This window comes from Branchiostoma lanceolatum, chromosome 16, assembly GCF_035083965.1.
Source record: "Branchiostoma lanceolatum isolate klBraLanc5 chromosome 16, klBraLanc5.hap2, whole genome shotgun sequence".
Classification (NCBI taxonomy): Eukaryota; Metazoa; Chordata; class Leptocardii; order Amphioxiformes; family Branchiostomatidae; genus Branchiostoma; species Branchiostoma lanceolatum.
Window position 1 is genome coordinate 16,409,176 of NC_089737.1, and position 18,684 is coordinate 16,427,859.

Here is an 18,684-nt window from a genome sequence, read left to right on the forward strand (position 1 = left end):
AGAGGCAAGACCACTTACCATGCTAGAACAGGGACTATGTTTTAAGGTACACCCTAAGTAGACTAAGGAACCTACCATGCTGGAACTGTGCCTCTGTCCTGAGATACATCCTGAGTATATCCTGTACTACCGTCTTGGTGTGGCCGCGGATGCCGCTGCGGTACCGCTGCACCACCTGTCTTACATAAAGAGTCTTAAAGAGTCTAAGAAACAGGAAACCTACCGTGCTGGAACTGTTGCTCCGTCCTGAGGTACTTCCTGAGAATGTCCTGCACGACCGTCTTGGTGTGCTGCCAAGGAGACTGAAGCACACCCTAAGAAGACTGTTCTTGAATAAAGAGTCTTAAAGACTCTAAGAAACCATACTCCTCACCGTGCTGGAACTGTTGCTCGGTCCTGAGGTACATCTTTAAGATGTCCTGCACCACAGTCTTGGTGTGGCCGCGGATGCCGCTGCGGTACCTCTGCACCAGCTGTCTTACACAAAGAGTCTTAAAGAAACACAGCTCCTCACCATGCTGGAACTGTTGCTCTGTCCTGAGATACATCTTTAAGATGTCCTGCACGACTGTCTTGGTGTGCCCACTAAGAAAACTCTTACACAAAGAGTCTTAAAGAAACACAGCTCCTCACCGTGCTGGAACTGTTGCTCTGTCCTGAGATACATCTTTAAGATGTCCTGCACAACTGTCTTGGTGTGCCCACTAAGAAAACTCTTACACAAAGAGTCTTAAAGAAACACAGCTCTTCACCGTGCTGGAACTGTTGCTCCGTCTTGAGGTACATCTTTAAGATGTCCTGTACCACCGTCTTGGTGTGCCCTAAGATGCCGCTACGGAACCTCTGCACCAGCTGTCTTACATAAAGAGTCTTAAAGAGTCTAAGAAACAAGGAACCTACCATGCTGGAACTGTTGCTCCGTCCTGAGGTACATCTTTAAGATGTCCTGTATCACAGTCTTGGTGTGGCCGCGGATCCCACTGCGGTACCTCTGCACCAGCTGCACGATCGTCTGCGTGTTCAGGAAGAAGTTGTCTCTCTCCGCCCGCTTCTGCAGCGTCGCCGCGTGGCTGTCAATCACTGTCGCAATCTGTCAATCAATCAGGGGCAGAACAGACATGGCTGTCAATCACTGTCGCTATCTGTCAGGGGGGAAAAAAATTAGCAGTAAACACAATACTTTATTAATTTTACTTTCATGATCAGCTAAACCAACCTACCATGCAGAAGCTGTGGATGAACAGAATCTGTTTCCATGCCAATACAGGTTCTGGTCAAGCAACCTACCAGGAGCTGTTGATGAACAGAATCCACCAGAGGATAGTATAGTTTGACTGTTGAACTGGTGTTTCCTGATCGCTCGCTCGCTCCACCTGTACTGGGATGCTGATACTTTCACTTTCCTTTACCTGAGACTTTCACTTTTCATTTCTTAAGACCCACCTGCTGACTGGGGAACTGGCAGAGCACGGATGTGATGTTGGAGGCGTAGGTGGACAGGTGTTTGCGGATGGACCGCTCCACCTGTACCGGGATGCGGCCCGAGGTGGTGGAGATGACCTCCTGCAGTTCCAGCAGCGGCAGCGTGGGGTCTCTCAGGCAACGCATCAGCGTCTCAACAGACTCCTTAGCCTGGGGGAGGGCAGAAACTTGTAGTATTTACATGTACAGTACTTACTTAGGCCACACCAATTTAATTTCTTGGTTAACGAATTTTTATTTTCCAAAAAAAATAAAGAATTTTAGCCAGCCTTCTGTTTTCATGATTTTTTTTTCTAAAATTTTTTTTTTTGGGAAAATAAAGATCCGTTAACCAAGAAATTAAATTGGTGTGGCCTTAATGAACTGAGTTGTAACATTGAGACTCTAAATTAAGAAAGACACTAGGAAGCTTAAAAACTAAAAGTAAACCACACATCAACAAACTTGCCTATGATGGCCACTGAAGGGACCTAATAATAACGAGGCATATAAAGGAACTAGTCACCTTAATATGATAGAAACTTTACTGTCTACAATTGTACAGTAGAGGTATAAACAGCCTCTTTCATGTCTATAAGGGGCAAAACATTGTAGGTTTTGAGAGACGCTACTCTTTGTAGAAACTTGGAAATCTGCAATAAAATCTATCGAACAAATAGCGTATGCTTCTATACCACAGTCATACCTTCTGTTTGAAGTAAGGGTTGGGCAGGCAGTAGCCTCTCATCACATTCTCCAGCTTCTGCCTCGCGTCCTGGAAGATCTGGACATCAACAAACACCACAATCAATGGATGTACCGCAATGACATTGATACAAAACATGAAGCAAAACACAGAGGTTCAAATTGTTGTCCTGCTCCCTTTTTCCTGGAAAAAACCTGTGCAATCTAGAGAAAAAAGCAGTATATTCAACTTTGATTATGCTGCCAGAAAAATCACAACAAAGTTGTGTTCTGCCATAAGGTTCTGCTAATAGCCTGCAATGGGTCAGAGTTCATGCAAGGTCGAAGGATAAAGGTTAGATGACTAACCAGGTTGATTTTCTCCCCTTTGAGGTGGATGGGGAACCCTGCAGTGAAGACCTGTGCCTGCTGAACTCTACTGGGGTTGTCAGGTCAGAGTTTATAAAGGTCAGAGGGTAAAGGTTAGATGACTCACCAGGTTTATTTTCTCCCCTTTAAGATCCACATTGTGGTGGATGGGGAACCCAGCAGTGAAGACTTGTGCCTGCTGGACTCTGCTGGGGTCGTCTAAGGCCAGGTTTGCCGCGATGCTGCCTGGACTCAGGATGGCTCCGGGGCGCTTCACAAAATGGACGCTACAGAATGCAGGACAGAACATTGTTTCCAAACTAAAGGTTCACACAAAAGTTGATCATGGGACAAAAGACTACAGAATGAAGGACAAAAAGGCTAAGCAATCTTAGAGATGAAAACTTCAATTATTAATTTCTCTATAGCTGTTTTCTAAGATACACATTTATTTCGTGCCATGTGCCTCCTCTCACCATTCTGACTTCTTTCCAAATACTGGAAAAATTTTGTTTTCAGAAGAGAAAGCTAGTTTGCCCTACTCACCAGCCGTTCTCTGTGACGGTGAGCGCCATGACCATCTTCATGACCTCTATCTCTGCGTACGCCTGACCGCTGAACACGTGACCTCCGTCCTCCACCAGGTAGTGGATCAGCTTCCCCGCTGAAGGGGACCTAGGCAAGGACACAGCGACCTTCAGGATGAAAACTTCAAGGGTACAATGACCTTCTGAGGATTTAGTGTTTGGTGCAAACTTCAAGGACACAGTGACCTTCAGGAATTAGTGTTTGATGCAAACTTCAAGGGCACAGCGACCTTCAGGGATTAGTGCATGTTTGATGCAAACTTCAAGGGCACGGGGACATTAAGGAAAGTGCTTTATACAAATTTCAAGGGCACAGTGAAATCACAGCTCACCTCAGCACGGACGGGTCGTTCTCCTTCTCAAACACGATGGTCTTGTTGCCAATGACGACGCGGTAGCGATCCACCTCCTCCTTCATGTAGGTCGTGTAGCTGTTGCCGTCGAACGACAGGAGGAGACCACCGTCACTCAACCTGCAGGAAAACATTTTAATGTAAAACAATGGTATGAGACCACCGTCACTCAACCTTGGGGGACATTAATTTGAAAACATTGGTAAGAGACCTAACCATCGCTAAACCTGGGGGGGGACTTTCAAACTGTTTTGTCAAACGTTGGTAGGAGACTACCACTAATCAACCTGAGGGGGGTCAACAAAGTTCTTGCAGCCATCCTGTACAGACATCCTACAAATTCATCTTTTCAACCTACGCGGTGCATCTATAAAGGACAAGCTCACTTCTCACAAGGGTTCAGCCAGGAATTCTGTTTGTACGAACAGAAAAGAATCCTGTCAATTCAAGGGATGAATCTTATAGTAGATGTCATTGACTAAAGTAATCTGAACTGAAGAAACAAACAAACCAACAAACATGTTACCTGTGGACGTCGACCTCGATGGTGGAGTTGTTCATCACGAGGAAGTAGGAGCTGGGGGACTGGCGAGTCACCTGGAGGGGGGGGGTAGAATCATGTTAGGCCACTCCAGTTCAATTTGTTGACTCTCGGCTTATAGAAAATATGTTGATCTATAACACAAAGTGAAAACAAAGTCTGGGAGTAAAGTACTCAAAGGCACACACAACTTCATCTAGTGAATATTCACAAATAATCTGATTCAAGAGAGAGGGCAGTAGAATCATGTTAGGCCACTCCAATCTAAAATTGTTGACTCTCAGCCTATAGAAAATATGTTGAACTACATGTATACACAAAGTGAATACAAAGTCTGGGAGTAAAGTACTCAAAGGCACACACAACTTCATCCAGTGAATATCCACAAATAAACTGATTCAAGTTTTACTCCCAGCCCTTAGTCTTGATTTTGAATCCTGTTAACATTTTGCTAAACAATTTTACTTAAGATGTCAAAGAACCAAGGAATTGAGCTGACGTGGCCTCAGACCCATTCCTCACCTCCAGACAGTACTTGAATCTGACTCTGAGGGGAAAGCACACACGGGTACACACAGTTTCAGGATGGGAATATAGTTGGATGCGAGTTTTCCTATCAGCCTTCTGCTTTCATGTATATTAAGTAATCCTCTTCCTTTCTTTCTACAAAATATTACTTTAAGATGTCCAAGAACCAAGGAATTGAGTTGACGGGCCTCAGACACACTCCTCACCTCCAGACAGTACTTGAAATATCAACATAAAAACAGAGTCTGAGGGGAAAGTACACACAGACACACATAATTTTAAGCAGTAGTGAATACAGTTTGATTCAAGCTTTGCTCCTAGCCCTCTGTCTTCATATCATGATCCTGTTAATTTCTTCATTAAAAAAATAAAATTTACTTTAAGATGGCCAAGAAACAAGGAATTGAGTTGACGTAGCCATGATTCCTCACCTCCAGACAGTACTTGAAGCCCTCGAAGATGAGCTCCAGTTCGACGGTGTTGGTGAGCGTAGTCGGCGGCAGGACCTGCCCGCGCTCCAGGGACATCTGGTAGTGGTCCACCGCGCTCTTGATCTGGTGGTCGGCTACGTGCATGGCTCCGCAGATCACTCCCAGCATGGTGTCTGGGCGCTCCGCCTGTAGGGAAGGATCAAGTTACAGATGCATAAGGATCAGGTTACAGCTACATGATCAAATTACTTATCAAGAGACGTGCATCACTCCGCAGATGACTCCCAACATGGTGTCAGGTCGCTCTGCCTGTAGGAAAAGATCGGATTACAACTACATGAGAATTAAAGGTTACTTATCTCTGCAAATTGAAATGAAGTTACTCAGTAGGAATCTACCTGTACCTTTTTAGCATCTGGAATCTACCTCTATACTTCCTATACATATTGAAGTTGCTATCAGTAATCTATACTTTCTCTGCATACTGAAACTGCTACCTGTACTTTCGAAGCTTTCAAACTATATCTGGCATGATAAAAAAAGTTGCTCATCTGGCATCTGCCTGTACTTTCTCTGCGATGAGTCTGTACAGCCTGCCAGAGCTGAATCAGGAACCTACCATATACTTTCTCAGCAAATTGGAACTGCTCATCTGGAACCTACCTGTACTTTCTCAGCGATGAGCCTGTCGAGCCAGCCGGTGCTGATGGCGTTGTTCTGGAAGGTGTCGGTCTCCAGCAGCTTGATGAGGTACTCGACAGTCGTGCGGAAATCTCCCCGGATGGACAACTCCTTCAGAGCTATCACCATGTTACTGTAGACCAGATAAAAACATGACTGGTTGGAAGATGGCACATTGTAATCATAACTGTTACAATAATATCTGTAACAGGTGGTCAATATAGACAGGAATCTTTGATGCTTGAATGTGTCAATGGGACAAATTATCTAAGTAAGGGACTATTCAAAACAGACAGGTCACATTAGCCAGGTAGATGTGGTCACGTGTACTGAGGTTTGACTGTACTCCACTTTTATAAGAAAGTCTCCTCAGACAGACCCCTGTCCATTCTCTGATGTTATCCTCCCATCTGCCAGACCTGTAGATCTTGTGACATGGCCAATACTAAGTTTTCACCTTACCCCAGCAGCAGTATAATCAAATATTGGATCCTATTACTACTTAAGATGAAATTTAATGTAATATAAATTAAATGAATGTAAAAAATGCAGAAACTTACGACACGGCATCGTCTCGGTCCTCCCCCCAGGCAAAGCAGTGTCCAAACTGTGAGTCGGCGAACTCGTGGAGACCTCCGCTGGCCGAGACGCTGAAGTAGCCCCACACGTTCTTACTGCTGCGGAAATTCAGCTCCTGGACTGTGCCCGAACTGGGCTTGAAACCCTGGAGGGTGGGAGGGGACACAGTCACGGGGTTAGTCATTGGTGCAGGTATAACCAACCCTTACCAGGCATCTTAACCCACACGTTCTTAAAGCTGTGGAAATTCAGCTCCTGGACGGTCTCTGAACATGGCTTAAAACCATAGTTGGAAGGGGGGCACAGGGTTATTTACCCTAACTCTTACCCTGCCTTACGCTTAAAACATTTTACCAGGACTCGTCTATAATGGGGTTCCTAGTTACTTTGGGTGAAATTTCAAATTGTACAAGCAATTTTCTTAATGGAAACTTACATTTCGATCTGTTTTTTTAACATGCAGAGATTAATTTTTAGCCTTTAAGACGGTTTTTCTTGGATAGTGCATGAAGGAGAAAAAAGGAGTTACTGTAACAGTAGGGAAAACTGGAAAGTTACCTCATCCGGGTTTTCACTGGTGACCCTGGCTGCAATTACGTGACCTCTTGGTACCGGCTTGTGGACAGGGCTGGTGGGAGGTAAACAAAAACAACTGTTTGTTGTTCTTTTATGACAACAAACTCCTGCACTGTGCATAAATCAATGGCAAGGCCAATTATTAGCTTTTTCTATACATTCTCTTTTGGAGACGAAATTAGAACTTATAATCCTTCTTTTAAATTACTCCACAATCTTCACAGATTTTGTCCATGAAATCAAATTGTTGGTACACACAGTTTCAGTGAGTGAATAGATTCAATATTTCTTCCTATCCCTCTGTTTTCAAGCCTGGGTGCCTGGCTCTTTTAGCTTAAGTACACATGTACACTAGATCTGTTGCTCCCAGGCCTGGGAGTCGCTGAGAGAGTGTGCACACAAAAGCTAAAAAGGCCTGGCACCCAAGCTATCCGTTTAAATCAGGTGTAGCCTGACTCACCTGTCAAAGTCGATGGGCGTGTCCCCGAAGGGATCCTCCTGATAGAGAAGCCGGATGTCCTTAATCCTGTACAGGGGGACGCCCATTGCAACCTGGGGGGGAGGGAAAAGAGTTTAATTACATGTTGACAAGAAAGACTCCTTTGCCTCATTCTATGGTGAAATTAAGACAGCAAGAATAAATCCATTTACACTAAATTCATTGGTTTCCCTAGGACTTAATTTCCCCATAGATGGGGTGTTTTATTTTGCAGTTGAAGCAATTCTGTAGCTGAGTCAAGCATGATGTTCTTATCAAAATTTTTGTGCCCCTATATATATAGCTGATTAGCTTTGGGGCATGTGATGATGATGATAACAAACCTGTAGTTGAGCAGCAGGAAGGTTGATGTCTGCCACCATCTCTGTACACGGATGCTCAACCTGCAAAGTTGACAAAAAAATCAATGTTTATTCAAAGTTTGAATCTTCTAGTAGTTAAAGAAGCTTTTACATCAATGCATTTTTGCCAAGGATAGTGACTGTCATTTATGTTTACTGCCATGTTACTTACAACGAATCCCATACTTAAAGTTGATCATAAATTTTAGTTAAAGTTATTACACTGCACGAGGGTCTGCATTCGGGTATTGCATAGTAACCTAGAAATGTGGAAGGTTTTTATAATGCTTGTGGAACGCCTCTCCTTATGTACTACAGATAATTATTATTACAGCATGTCTCAGATGCCTATAAGTTACAGTTCAGGACACCTTGGTTCTACCAAGCTTCGAACCCATAACCACCAGTTAAGAACACGTGACCTCCTGTACCTGTAGTCTTGGGTTGAGCTCGAGGAAGTAGAAGGATCCATCATCGCTGTACAGGTATTCCACTGTACCGGTGCTGACATAGCCCACCATCTTAGCAAGGACTACTGCAGCCTGGAACAACACGAGTTGTGTTAGCATCACTCATCTAACCCTAACCCTAACCCTTACTGTACAGGTACTCTACAGTACCGGTGCTGACATAGCCCACCATCTTAGCAAGGACTACTGCAGCCTGGAACAACACGAGTTGTGTTAGCATGATTCATCCTACCCTAACCCTAAGCCTTACTGTACAGGTATTCCACTGTACCAGTGCTGACAAACATGTAGCCCACCATCTTAGCAAGAACTACAACACCTTGTTGCAGTTCATTAACCCTTGATTGTTACCTTCTCCATCCTGTCCCAGATGTCGGGCGGGGCCACAGTAGTCATGGAAACAGTGATGTCATCCTTACCTTCTCCATCCTATCCCATGCAGATGTCGGGCGGGGCCACAGTAGTCATGGAAACAGTGATGTCATCCTTACCTTCTCCATCCTGTCCCAGATGTTGGGCGGGGCCACAGTAGTCATGGAAACAGTGATGTCATCCTTACCTTCTCCATCCTGTCCCAGATGTCGGGCGGGGCCACAGTAGTCATGGAAACAGTGATGTCATCCTTACCTTCTCCATCCGGTCCCAGATGTCGGGCGGGGCCACAGTAGTCATGGAAACAGTGATGTCATCCTTACCTTCTCCATCCTGTCCCAGATGTCGGGCGGGGCCACAGTAGTCATGGAAACAGTGATGTCATCCTTACCTTCTCCATCCGGTCCCAGATGTCGGGTGGGGCCACAGTAGTCATGGAAACAGTGATGTCATCCTTACCTTCTCCATCCGGTCCCAGATGTCGGGCGGGGCCACAGTAGTCATGGAAACAGTGATGTCATCCTTACCTTCTCCATCCTGTCCCAGATGTCGGGCGGGGCCACAGTAGTCATGGAAACAGTGATGTCATCCTTACCTTCTCCATCCTGTCCCAGATGTCGGGCGGGGCCACAGTAGTCATGGAAACAGTGATGTCATCCTTACCTTCTCCATCCGGTCCCAGATGTCGGGTGGGGCCACAGTAGTCATGGAAACAGTGATGTCATCCTTACCTTCTCCATCCTGTCCCAGATGTCGGGCGGGGCCACAGTAGTCATGGAAACAGTGATGTCATCCTTACCTTCTCCATCCTGTCCCAGATGTCGGGCGGGGCCACAGTAGTCATGGAAACAGTGATGTCATCCTTACCTTCTCCATCCTGTCCCAGATGTCGGGCGGGGCCACAGTAGTCATGGAAACAGTGATGTCATCCTTACCTTCTCCATCCGGTCCCAGATGTCGGGCGGGGCCACAGTAGTCATGGAAACAGTGATGTCATCCTTACCTTCTCCATCCTGTCCCAGATGTCGGGCGGGGCCACAGTAGTCATGGAAACAGTGATGTCATCCTTACCTTCTCCATCCTGTCCCAGATGTCGGGCGGGGCCACAGTAGTCATGGAAACAGTGATGTCATCCTTACCTTCTCCATCCTGTCCCAGACGTCGGGCGGGGCCACAGTAGTCATGCAAACAGTGATGTCATCCTTACCTTCTCCATCCGGTCCCAGATGTCGGGCGGGGCCACAGTAGTCGGTGCCTCCTCGATAATCTTCTGGTGTCTACGCTGGATGGAACAGTCACGCCCAAATATGGAGATGGCGTTCCCGTACTGATCAGCCAATAGCTGCACCTCCAGGTGACGGGCACTGTGGGAAGGAAACAAAGCATTATTGGTACATTTCTGAAGCTAGCCACGGAAGGATCTCTGATCATCTTTAACATGACTTTGTTGCAAGATGCTCGATACACTTACCCTGTTTAATTTGAACAGATGAAATTTGCCTACGTTGGAAAAGCTGATTAAAAAATCCTTAAAATGAAAGATTGAATGAAAATAATAATCATTATTCATAAAAAGGTTTGTTTTGAGATGGTATATATGCTGTTTAAAAGGGACATTTCAAAAGACTTCAAGTTGATGTTTCTCAATGAAAATGATGAAGTTTGGGCTGTCACTTATATGAAGACAAATGAGAAAAATAAGTCTGTCTGTGAACCTTTTGGCCAGCTTCATGATGAAGATGGGGGACCCTGGCACCTCGTTCTGGACCTGTCGGAACGCTGCGGGGAAATCCTCCTCTGTCTCGACCTTGCGGATGCCCTTCCCCCCGCCGCCCTCCGACGCCTTGATCATCACCGGGTACCCGATGGACGTGGCACTCTGGGAAAGATCAAAGGTCAACAAAGGTCAATGGTACTTCCTTATAACAAGCTGGTTCACAATTTGAAGTGCACATGCACAGTGTAATCCTATATAGTATTACTGCATTGTGGATAACATGCCAAAATTGAAGGCCACTGAGAAATAAACAAAAAAATTGTCTGGACATGTTTTAAGCAAGAATTGTTAACAAATCAGGGCCTTCACCTTTGACCTTGGTCATGTGCATTTCAAACTGTGAATTGGCTTATATTTATACAAACAGTGATCATGATCCTGTTTGTAGTGTCCAGTAAAAGACTGAAACAAAAAGGTTGGTAGATAGGTGGCCACTTTAATAGAAGGTTGAAAAGAAAATTTCCTAATTTTGAATTGTAATAAAATTATGGTACATGTACTTATGATGAAGAAATTGGAAATAGCAAGGCTGTCCTCTGCATTGCTACAAGGTGCCTGTAAGAGTAGCAGGTGCTGACCTTGATGCCGTCCTCTGCAGTCTCGACGCATGCCTGTTTGAAGAGCTGCTGCGGAACTTCAATGGACTTGCCGGCCTTCAACGCCTCCTCGCTCCACTCAATCTTCAACCCTGAAGGACACACCAAGGGCACACCAAGGTCACAGCAAGGTCACCGGGATGGAAATTAGGCTTGCTAAGTCTTGCTTACTTGCTTATGTCGAGACTTGACGGTCTCGAGTCGTGATGGCAGTCCATGTGGTTCTATCCCTCATCGCTTGGAGCAGACTATCAACTTGGAGCAGACTACTAAGTCTTACAATACCAGTAACCATAGCAAAACTCAAGTGAGTGATCATAGCAACAAGAACAGTCATGTTGCCAACCATAGCAACAGCCATGTTGGTAACCATAGCAACAACCATGTTGGTAACCATAGCAATAGCCCTAGTAACATACCGCTGCCGCTCCAGGCCATGGTGGGGACCTGAGCGCTCTGAGCGATGATGGTGGAGGGTTAGGGGTAGGGTTAGGGTTATGTCAGTAACCATAGCAACGTACCGCTGCCGTTCCAGGCCATGGTGGGAACCTGAGCGCTCTGAGCGATGATGGTGGAGGGGTAGGGTTATGTCAGTAACCATAGTAACGTACCGCTGCCGCTCCAGGCCATGGTGGGGACCTGAGCGCTCTGAGCGATGATGGTGGAGGGTTAGGGGTAGGGTTAGGGTTATGTCAGTAACCATAGCAACGTACCGCTGCCGTTCCAGGCCATGGTGGGAACCTGAGCGCTCTGAGCGATGATGGTGGAGGGTTAGGGGTAGGGTTAGGGTTATGTCAGTAACCATAGTAACGTACCGCTGCCGCTCCAGGCCATGGTGGGGACCTGAGCGCTCTGAGCGATGATGGTGGAGGGTTAGGGGTAGGGTTAGGGTTATGTCAGTAACCATAGTAACGTACCGCTGCCGCTCCAGGCCATGGTGGGGACCTGAGCGCTCTGAGCGATGATGGTGGAGGGGTAGGGTTATGTCAGTAACCATAGTAACGTACCGCTGCCGCTCCAGGCCATGGTGGGGACCTGAGCGCTCTGAGCGATGATGGTGGAGGGGTAGGGTTATGTCAGTAACCATAGTAACGTACCGCTGCCGCTCCAGGCCATGGTGGGGACCTGAGCGCTCTGAGCGATGATGGTGGAGGGGTAGGGTTAGGGTTAGGGTTATGTCAGTAACCATTATTGATAGTAACGTACCGCTGCCGCTCCAGGCCATGGTGGGGACCTGGGCGCTCTGTGCGATGATGGTTGAGGCGATCTTGTCCCCGAGGGCCCACATGGCCGACTCGCCCGGCCCAATGAAGGAGATGTTGTTGTTGTGCAGGAGTTCAGGAAGCTTGGGGTTCTCCGAGGCATGGCCCCACCCCGCCCACACAGCCTGGAAAACAACAATTTGTTTATTTGTTTGTTTGCGGGGCCCAATGAAGGAGATGTTGTTGTTGTGCAGGAGTTCCGGCAGCTTGGGGTTCTCCGAGGCATGGCCCCACCCCGCCCACACAGCCTGGAACACAGTATTATATGTTAATACAACACCCTAACCCTAAAGTAAACCTAACCCTACCCGCCCACAGGCGGAAATCACAACACTTTGTTTGTTTGTTGTTTAGGCATGACAGTCTTGATTGTCCAGAACAACCCACGGCACTGAGATGCAGTAACTGTTACATAATCCTGAGTTTCAGCTTACTGAAATTCACTCTCTCACTGTTTTAGTGTTTACAACAAAACGCATTCACCAACATTGAGTTACAATGGTACAGTCAGGGGAATTCAATTTTAAGTATTTCAACATGGGTACTTTCATTTTCATTTTGAATGATTGATGTTACTACATGATATCATACATTACTGGCCATAAACAGAATGTTTGAAAGAATAAAAATGATCATCTTCCTGACCTGCACAGGAATCCTCTTGGCAATGTCCAGGATGAGGTCCACGTTGGCGTAGTTGTTGTTGTTGGCGCCGCCCGGAACTGGAACGTACTGGTCCGCCATCTTTATGTACTCTGCAGGGTCGGGTCAAGGGTCAAAATATCACATTACAAAAATTATAGTCTGCAAGGTCATGTTAAAGGTCAAGATATAACATAACAAAACTTGTAGTCTGCAAGGTCAGGTTAAAGGTCAAGACATCACATTACGAAAATTATGTTCTGCAAGGTCAGGTCAATGGTTGAGATATCACGTTACAAAAATTGTAGTCTGTATCAGTGTATGGTCAGGTCAAGGGTCAAGATATCACATTACACAAGATGGGGTCAAGATATCACACAAGTTGATATGTATCCATCCATGCCTTCTTGAGTTATCTTGGCGACAAACTGATACACACAGAGACACACACACAAATGCTCCTGAAACCATTTTTCATGGATCCGAGGTGAAAAAATAACCCTTTCATACTATAAATGGACTAGCCTTACATAATAAGCTACATGATAAAATACAGACCCCTGAGATGTTATCGATCCGTGCCATTGGCTATCAATCACCTGACAAGCCTTCTTTCTCTTTGCCCTTTGACCTTACTAAATGTAATACAATCACAGCAGAATTAGCAGAGTGTGAGCTGGAACTCCTGAAGGCCAGCACAGCGACACCATGTCAGTTCTAAAGCTAGTTGCCACGGTGATTCGAGACTACACTAGCTTTACCACAGTCCTCCTGGCTGTGTTTGTGTTTCTGCTGACCTACAAGTTCTTTAAGAGGCCCAGTAACCTGCCGCCCGGCCCCCGCTCATGGCCGCTCGTCGGAAACCTGTTCATCCTGAATCATGTGAGCTGACTTATTTCACCTTTATTTCCGCTTGTTCAAGTGAATTGAATATGCTCCATTCCGTTGATAGATTTGATTATATGCTAAGAGGTGGCAATCCTTACTGTGCACAGATAGGTATACACATTAAAGAATGTTTGGACATTAAAACAAGTAATGTATAAGTATACGACATGCTAAATTTCAATATGTTGCCCTATCCCATATGATTGAATGTAAACCAACTCATTCGTATGCACTTATTTGTTTGTTTGTTCGTATGTATGTATGTATAGATAAAGTAGACCTCACGAGAGTCGCTGTACTTTTGTTGTAAAGATTGTAGTTTCTAAATTAGCTCTCAGCCACCCTTCTGTGCTATCTCAACAAGGTGTTTTGTAAAATATACAATACCACACAGTGGTTTTAAAGTTTGTAAGTCTAAAATACAGTCATGTTGATAACATGACAACTGAATCCTGTACTAACTCTTTTTTAAAAGACACCCAAAACATTTTATAAGACTTGAAAATATTCTAGTTGGTGTAATCTTTATGAAATTGACAATTAATGCCACTGTTTACCACATCTGCGTTCGGATTTCCTTTCAAAAGTGTGCAGAAACGGCACAAAAATAATCTACATGGTGATCTTTTAGTTTTACGGTAGGAATGACTAGAAAACTGAGTTTCAAGTTTCAAGCCTCATAAAATGCTCTGGATGCCTTTAAACACAACATACAAAAAATTAATGTATTCTGCAAATTCCAAAATGAAAATTCAATATTTTTAGGCTTTCTTGAGTCTCTAAGATTTGTTTTGAAGTTGAGACTTTTTTTACTTGCTTCCAGGACGCTGCACACGTGCAGTATACGGAGTTGAGTAAGGAGTATGGCGACGTCTTCACTCTCTACTATGGGCCCAAACCAGTCGTGGTTCTCAACGGCTTGGACACCATCCGAGAGGCTCTCATCAAAAAGGGGGACGACTTTTCGGACCGACCAAGGACGAATAATTCTCGGGGTACCTTCAAACATTAGTCTTGCATACCGTAATTTTGTGGGAACTTACTTAAAAATTTGTAGTAGAGGAAAAGGGTTTTTTTTGCTTTTAACTTTGCAGCTGTAACAATTCACACTGCAGAACACTTAACAAATTGGGAATGCATATTTGCAGTCATGATCTTGCAGTTGAGATGATTTTGCAGATATTAAGTAGATGTCTTCCTGTACTTGCCCGATCGGGCCAGTGCAATTTTTTGGACAGCCTTAACACTTTGACAATCCAGAAATTGGACACTTTAAGGATAGAATTTTTTGGGCAAAAGAACTGATAGTTTTTCCATAAAAATATAATATTGAAAGTATGTCCATTTGTTGGAAAATGCATTTATAATACAAAGTCCTCGATACCCTTATCTTCCATTCATAAATAAAAGTAGCAAGAGGGTAGCTTTATCTTTTTTTATGAAATTCTGTGGCCTGACATGTTTCATCATATCTGCGTGGTGTTCTGTCCTATCCGCATTCCCATCTTTGCTTTCATAGCCCACATCTCGCAACAATAACTGTTACTGTCCTTACAAGTCAGGGATCAGATGACTTTCTCACGGTCGTTTGACCTGTGACAGCCAGCAGGAAAATTACTAGCCTCTACCAGGCTCCATGGATGGCTGGAAAATTACTAGCCTCTACCAGGCTCCATGGATGGCTGGAAAATTACTAGCCTCTACCAGGCTCCATGGATGGCTGGAAAAATACTAGCCTCTACCAGGTAGCCTACCGTGGACCAAATGTCTGGAACAGCCTACCGCCAGACACACGTAGGGCTCCGAATCTGACTTCCTTTAAGCGATTCTTGAAGTAACGGAAATGAACAAAACGAACAGACACGGACCATAAACCAGCTTTCGCCCTACTTTATGTTGTATGTTGTAGCAATTGTATATTCATTTGTTGTACCATAAATAAATGATACATGTTGATAGTGTTATTAGGACTCAAATGACTGTGGATCTCTGCTATATTGTATCTGACCCTTACCTCTTCCCTCATGACCTCAATGAAAAGCGGCCTGCGTGCCGATTTGAGCTTATCATGAATAAACAAAGGTTCAAACCAGGCTCCATGGATGGCTAGGAGAGTCAGAAGGTCAATAGGCTCCAATCCGTGGTTTGCCTCTTGGACCCTTAAGCATACTATGTACTCTTACAAGTATTTGGCCAATTTCTACTATTAAACCTGGTATGTAGAGGCTAGAATTTGCAAGAAGTGTCTAGTCACCAACTTGATTCTCAAGAGAGTTTTCAGGCATTGTTATCAAATTAACTCCCATCAGGTTTGTTATTTTAAGTTTTTGCTTTTAAATTTTGCATGTCTCCTTAGACGACAGACGCTTTTAGGGCTTTTTAGGCCACTCATTACTATAACTTCTTCTAAGTCAAAACCCATCAGTAGTGTTGTGGTGCATTTTTCGTGAAACATTAAAGGTGTTGTGGGAAAATGAAGAAAGCATCGAAGGTGCCCTTAATTTGGCCCATATCAAATCGTAAAGGCTGGCCACAGCAATTTGTACATTTAAATGAGAACAAGCTTTAAGAGTCAGCATTTTTAATGAAATGCAGGAAATCATATTTCAGCGGATAAGAAAATCCAAAATGTAACATTCTAAATCACACGTATCTACTTCTGGCCAATATGTTGCATCTGAACTTCCAGCATCCACTATTTTTGCAGGCGTTGCATTTGCCCCCTATGGTCCATTCTGGAAGGAACAGCGGAAGTTCACTATGGCCGGTCTGCGTGACTTTGGCTTTGGGAAGAGGAGCTTAGAGGGCAAGATTCTGGAGGAGGCTGAAGCTCTTAGGAGGGAGATTATAAAGACTGGTGAATATTCAATACACTCTGCTGTGAAGTCATTTTTCTGTGCATTACGAGGGAAAAGGAGGATTTTTGCAGTGTTTTAATGAAGTTCATGATTGGAACTATCTAAAATCCTAGTCAGAGAAAATCAGCCACTTTAGTGAGTGTTTCAAAACAAAAAGTGACCCAATTTTGCTTCTTTGAAGTCATCCTCAATACAATGTATGATGGTTTATCATCAAGTAGCTAATAGTACAATGTAGATTCACTACAGCTCGTGCAGTTGGCCAAGCACACCCGGTCACACTAGTACTGTAGGCCTACTTTTTACAATAAATGTGTTGGGTTCGCCAAAAATAGTTACTCAAGCAACTGGATACAATTTTGAAACAGTCAGACGTTTGCTGATGCTGTCTGAAACGTCTGTTTCAAAATTTTGTCCAGTTGCTTGAGTAACTATTTTTGGCATATCTTATTACCTGGATGTCTAACCTTCATCAACGAAATGTGTTGGGTTCTTTTACGTGCAGAGGTTTGATGCCACTGAGGCTTATTATGTCTGATGAAGCTACACGACACTGGCTAAGAAAAGATTCTTCTTTTCTTTCCCTCCTAGATGGTAAACCCTTCAACATCTTCCCCCTGTTGAGGAAGGCTGTGACCAACGTCATCTGCTCCATCGTGTTTGGTGCGCGGCACGAATACGAAGACGCCGCCTTCAAAATGTTCCTTGAGGACACTGAGACCAGGTTTCAAACCCCTGGACTTGTCGTCAACAAATTTTACCCGTTACTCCGTCACCTCCCAGTACTGGCCATTGGGCGGTCAGCACAGACCATACACGAGGCCAAGGAAAGGATGCGACAGTTTATAAAAACGAAGGTTGACGAACGTCAAAGAGACTTTGACTCGGACGACATCCGAGGCTTCGTGGACGTCTACATACAGGAGATGAGGGGCGGACAAAAAGAGAATTTTACAGACCAACAACTGGCGCATGTTGTTAGCGACCTGATAACGGCTGGGACCGACACCACGTCCCAGAGTCTGTATTGGATCCTCCTCTACATGGTCATCTACCCGGAGACACAAGAGCGAGCCGGGGAGGAAATCTACCGCACGTTTGGGGACAGCGCTCAGCCCACGACGGCGAATCGCAAGGAGGTTCCGTTTACAGAGGCGGTCGTATCTGAGGATCAACACTGTCGGCCCACTGACCATTCCTCGCTGTGCTTCAAACGATACCGTGATGCGCGGATACAACATTCCAAGAGGCACCATGGTGCATGTCAACCTGTGGTCGGTCCTGACTGACCCCAACCTCTGGGGCGAACCAGACCAGTTCAAACCGGAACGTTTCCTAGACAACCAGGGGCAGTACATGAAGAAGGATGCCTTCATACCTTTCTCAATCGGTAAATCATTTGTTGGTACAAAACTTAAGGCATACATTGTAAATAATGTACATGTTTAGTCATCATTTTGTCATGAATTTGTTTCCAAACATGGTGGCTCATTTCCTGTTGCTACAAAATGCAGCTAAACTTGTTCTAAACCTCCTTTCAAACTTTAAACAGTTATTCTATAGGGAAGCCCTAGTTGGTTGGAATGGTACATTGTACAGGGTATACAAATGTAGCTGTCATACAATTTTGGTGTTTACTGTTCAAAATATCCTCCCCTATCTAAGCATTGGAGCTTAATCATGAATTGTGCAATTTCATACTTTCAGATTTTGTAGTGACTTAAAGTTTATGTTTTTCTTTTTTGCCAGCCTAACAGTTATTGACTTAGAGTGTCTTTGTTCTTATCATTCAGGTCGGCGATTCTGCCTGGGCACCCAGTTGGCAAAGATGGAACTGTTCATGTTCACCACCTATCTGCTGCAGCACTTCACCTTCAAACTGCCAGAGGGCGCAGCTGCACCATCAACTGAGGGGAAGCTTGGACTGACCAATGGACCCAGGCCTTATAAGCTGTGTGCCATTCCAAAGTAGGAAATTTGGCTAAAAGCCAGAAGAACTTGCTAGCATTTGGACATCATCATATAATTTAGTTCCTTTCTTTACAGAAACTTAGATCATATAAACTCAGAACAAAAAGTGAGGAAACTTGATTTCAGTCGATAATTTCTACTAGGGCTGCATACCTACATGAAAACGTAACATCAGATAGTTACAGGTACAGGTACAGTACAGAGGTTTAGGTACAGCT

At 44.7% G+C, this 18,684-nt stretch overlaps 1 protein-coding gene and 1 pseudogene across 1 annotated transcript in view; one reads left to right on the forward strand and one right to left on the reverse strand.

Moving 5' to 3' along the window:
- LOC136421429 (acetyl-CoA carboxylase-like) overlaps positions 1–18,684 on the reverse strand; it is an 82,125-nt gene that overhangs the window by 36,238 nt on the left and 27,203 nt on the right. The window contains exons 7-25 of the mRNA XM_066408727.1: positions 12,753–12,862; positions 12,052–12,232; positions 10,828–10,937; positions 10,188–10,351; positions 9,680–9,836; positions 8,062–8,172; positions 7,613–7,672; positions 7,251–7,342; positions 6,773–6,842; positions 6,196–6,359; positions 5,618–5,768; positions 4,955–5,140; positions 3,981–4,051; positions 3,434–3,574; positions 3,061–3,189; positions 2,642–2,801; positions 2,168–2,245; positions 1,444–1,632; positions 901–1,090 (exon numbers count right to left, since the gene is read on the reverse strand). Of these exons, the coding sequence (XP_066264824.1) occupies positions 901–1,090; positions 1,444–1,632; positions 2,168–2,245; positions 2,642–2,801; positions 3,061–3,189; positions 3,434–3,574; positions 3,981–4,051; positions 4,955–5,140; positions 5,618–5,768; positions 6,196–6,359; positions 6,773–6,842; positions 7,251–7,342; positions 7,613–7,672; positions 8,062–8,172; positions 9,680–9,836; positions 10,188–10,351; positions 10,828–10,937; positions 12,052–12,232; positions 12,753–12,862 (2,514 nt within the window). The remainder of the gene's footprint in view (positions 1–900; positions 1,091–1,443; positions 1,633–2,167; positions 2,246–2,641; positions 2,802–3,060; positions 3,190–3,433; positions 3,575–3,980; positions 4,052–4,954; positions 5,141–5,617; positions 5,769–6,195; positions 6,360–6,772; positions 6,843–7,250; positions 7,343–7,612; positions 7,673–8,061; positions 8,173–9,679; positions 9,837–10,187; positions 10,352–10,827; positions 10,938–12,051; positions 12,233–12,752; positions 12,863–18,684) is intronic.
- Positions 13,458–18,467, forward strand: LOC136422122 (cytochrome P450 2J2-like; annotated as a pseudogene).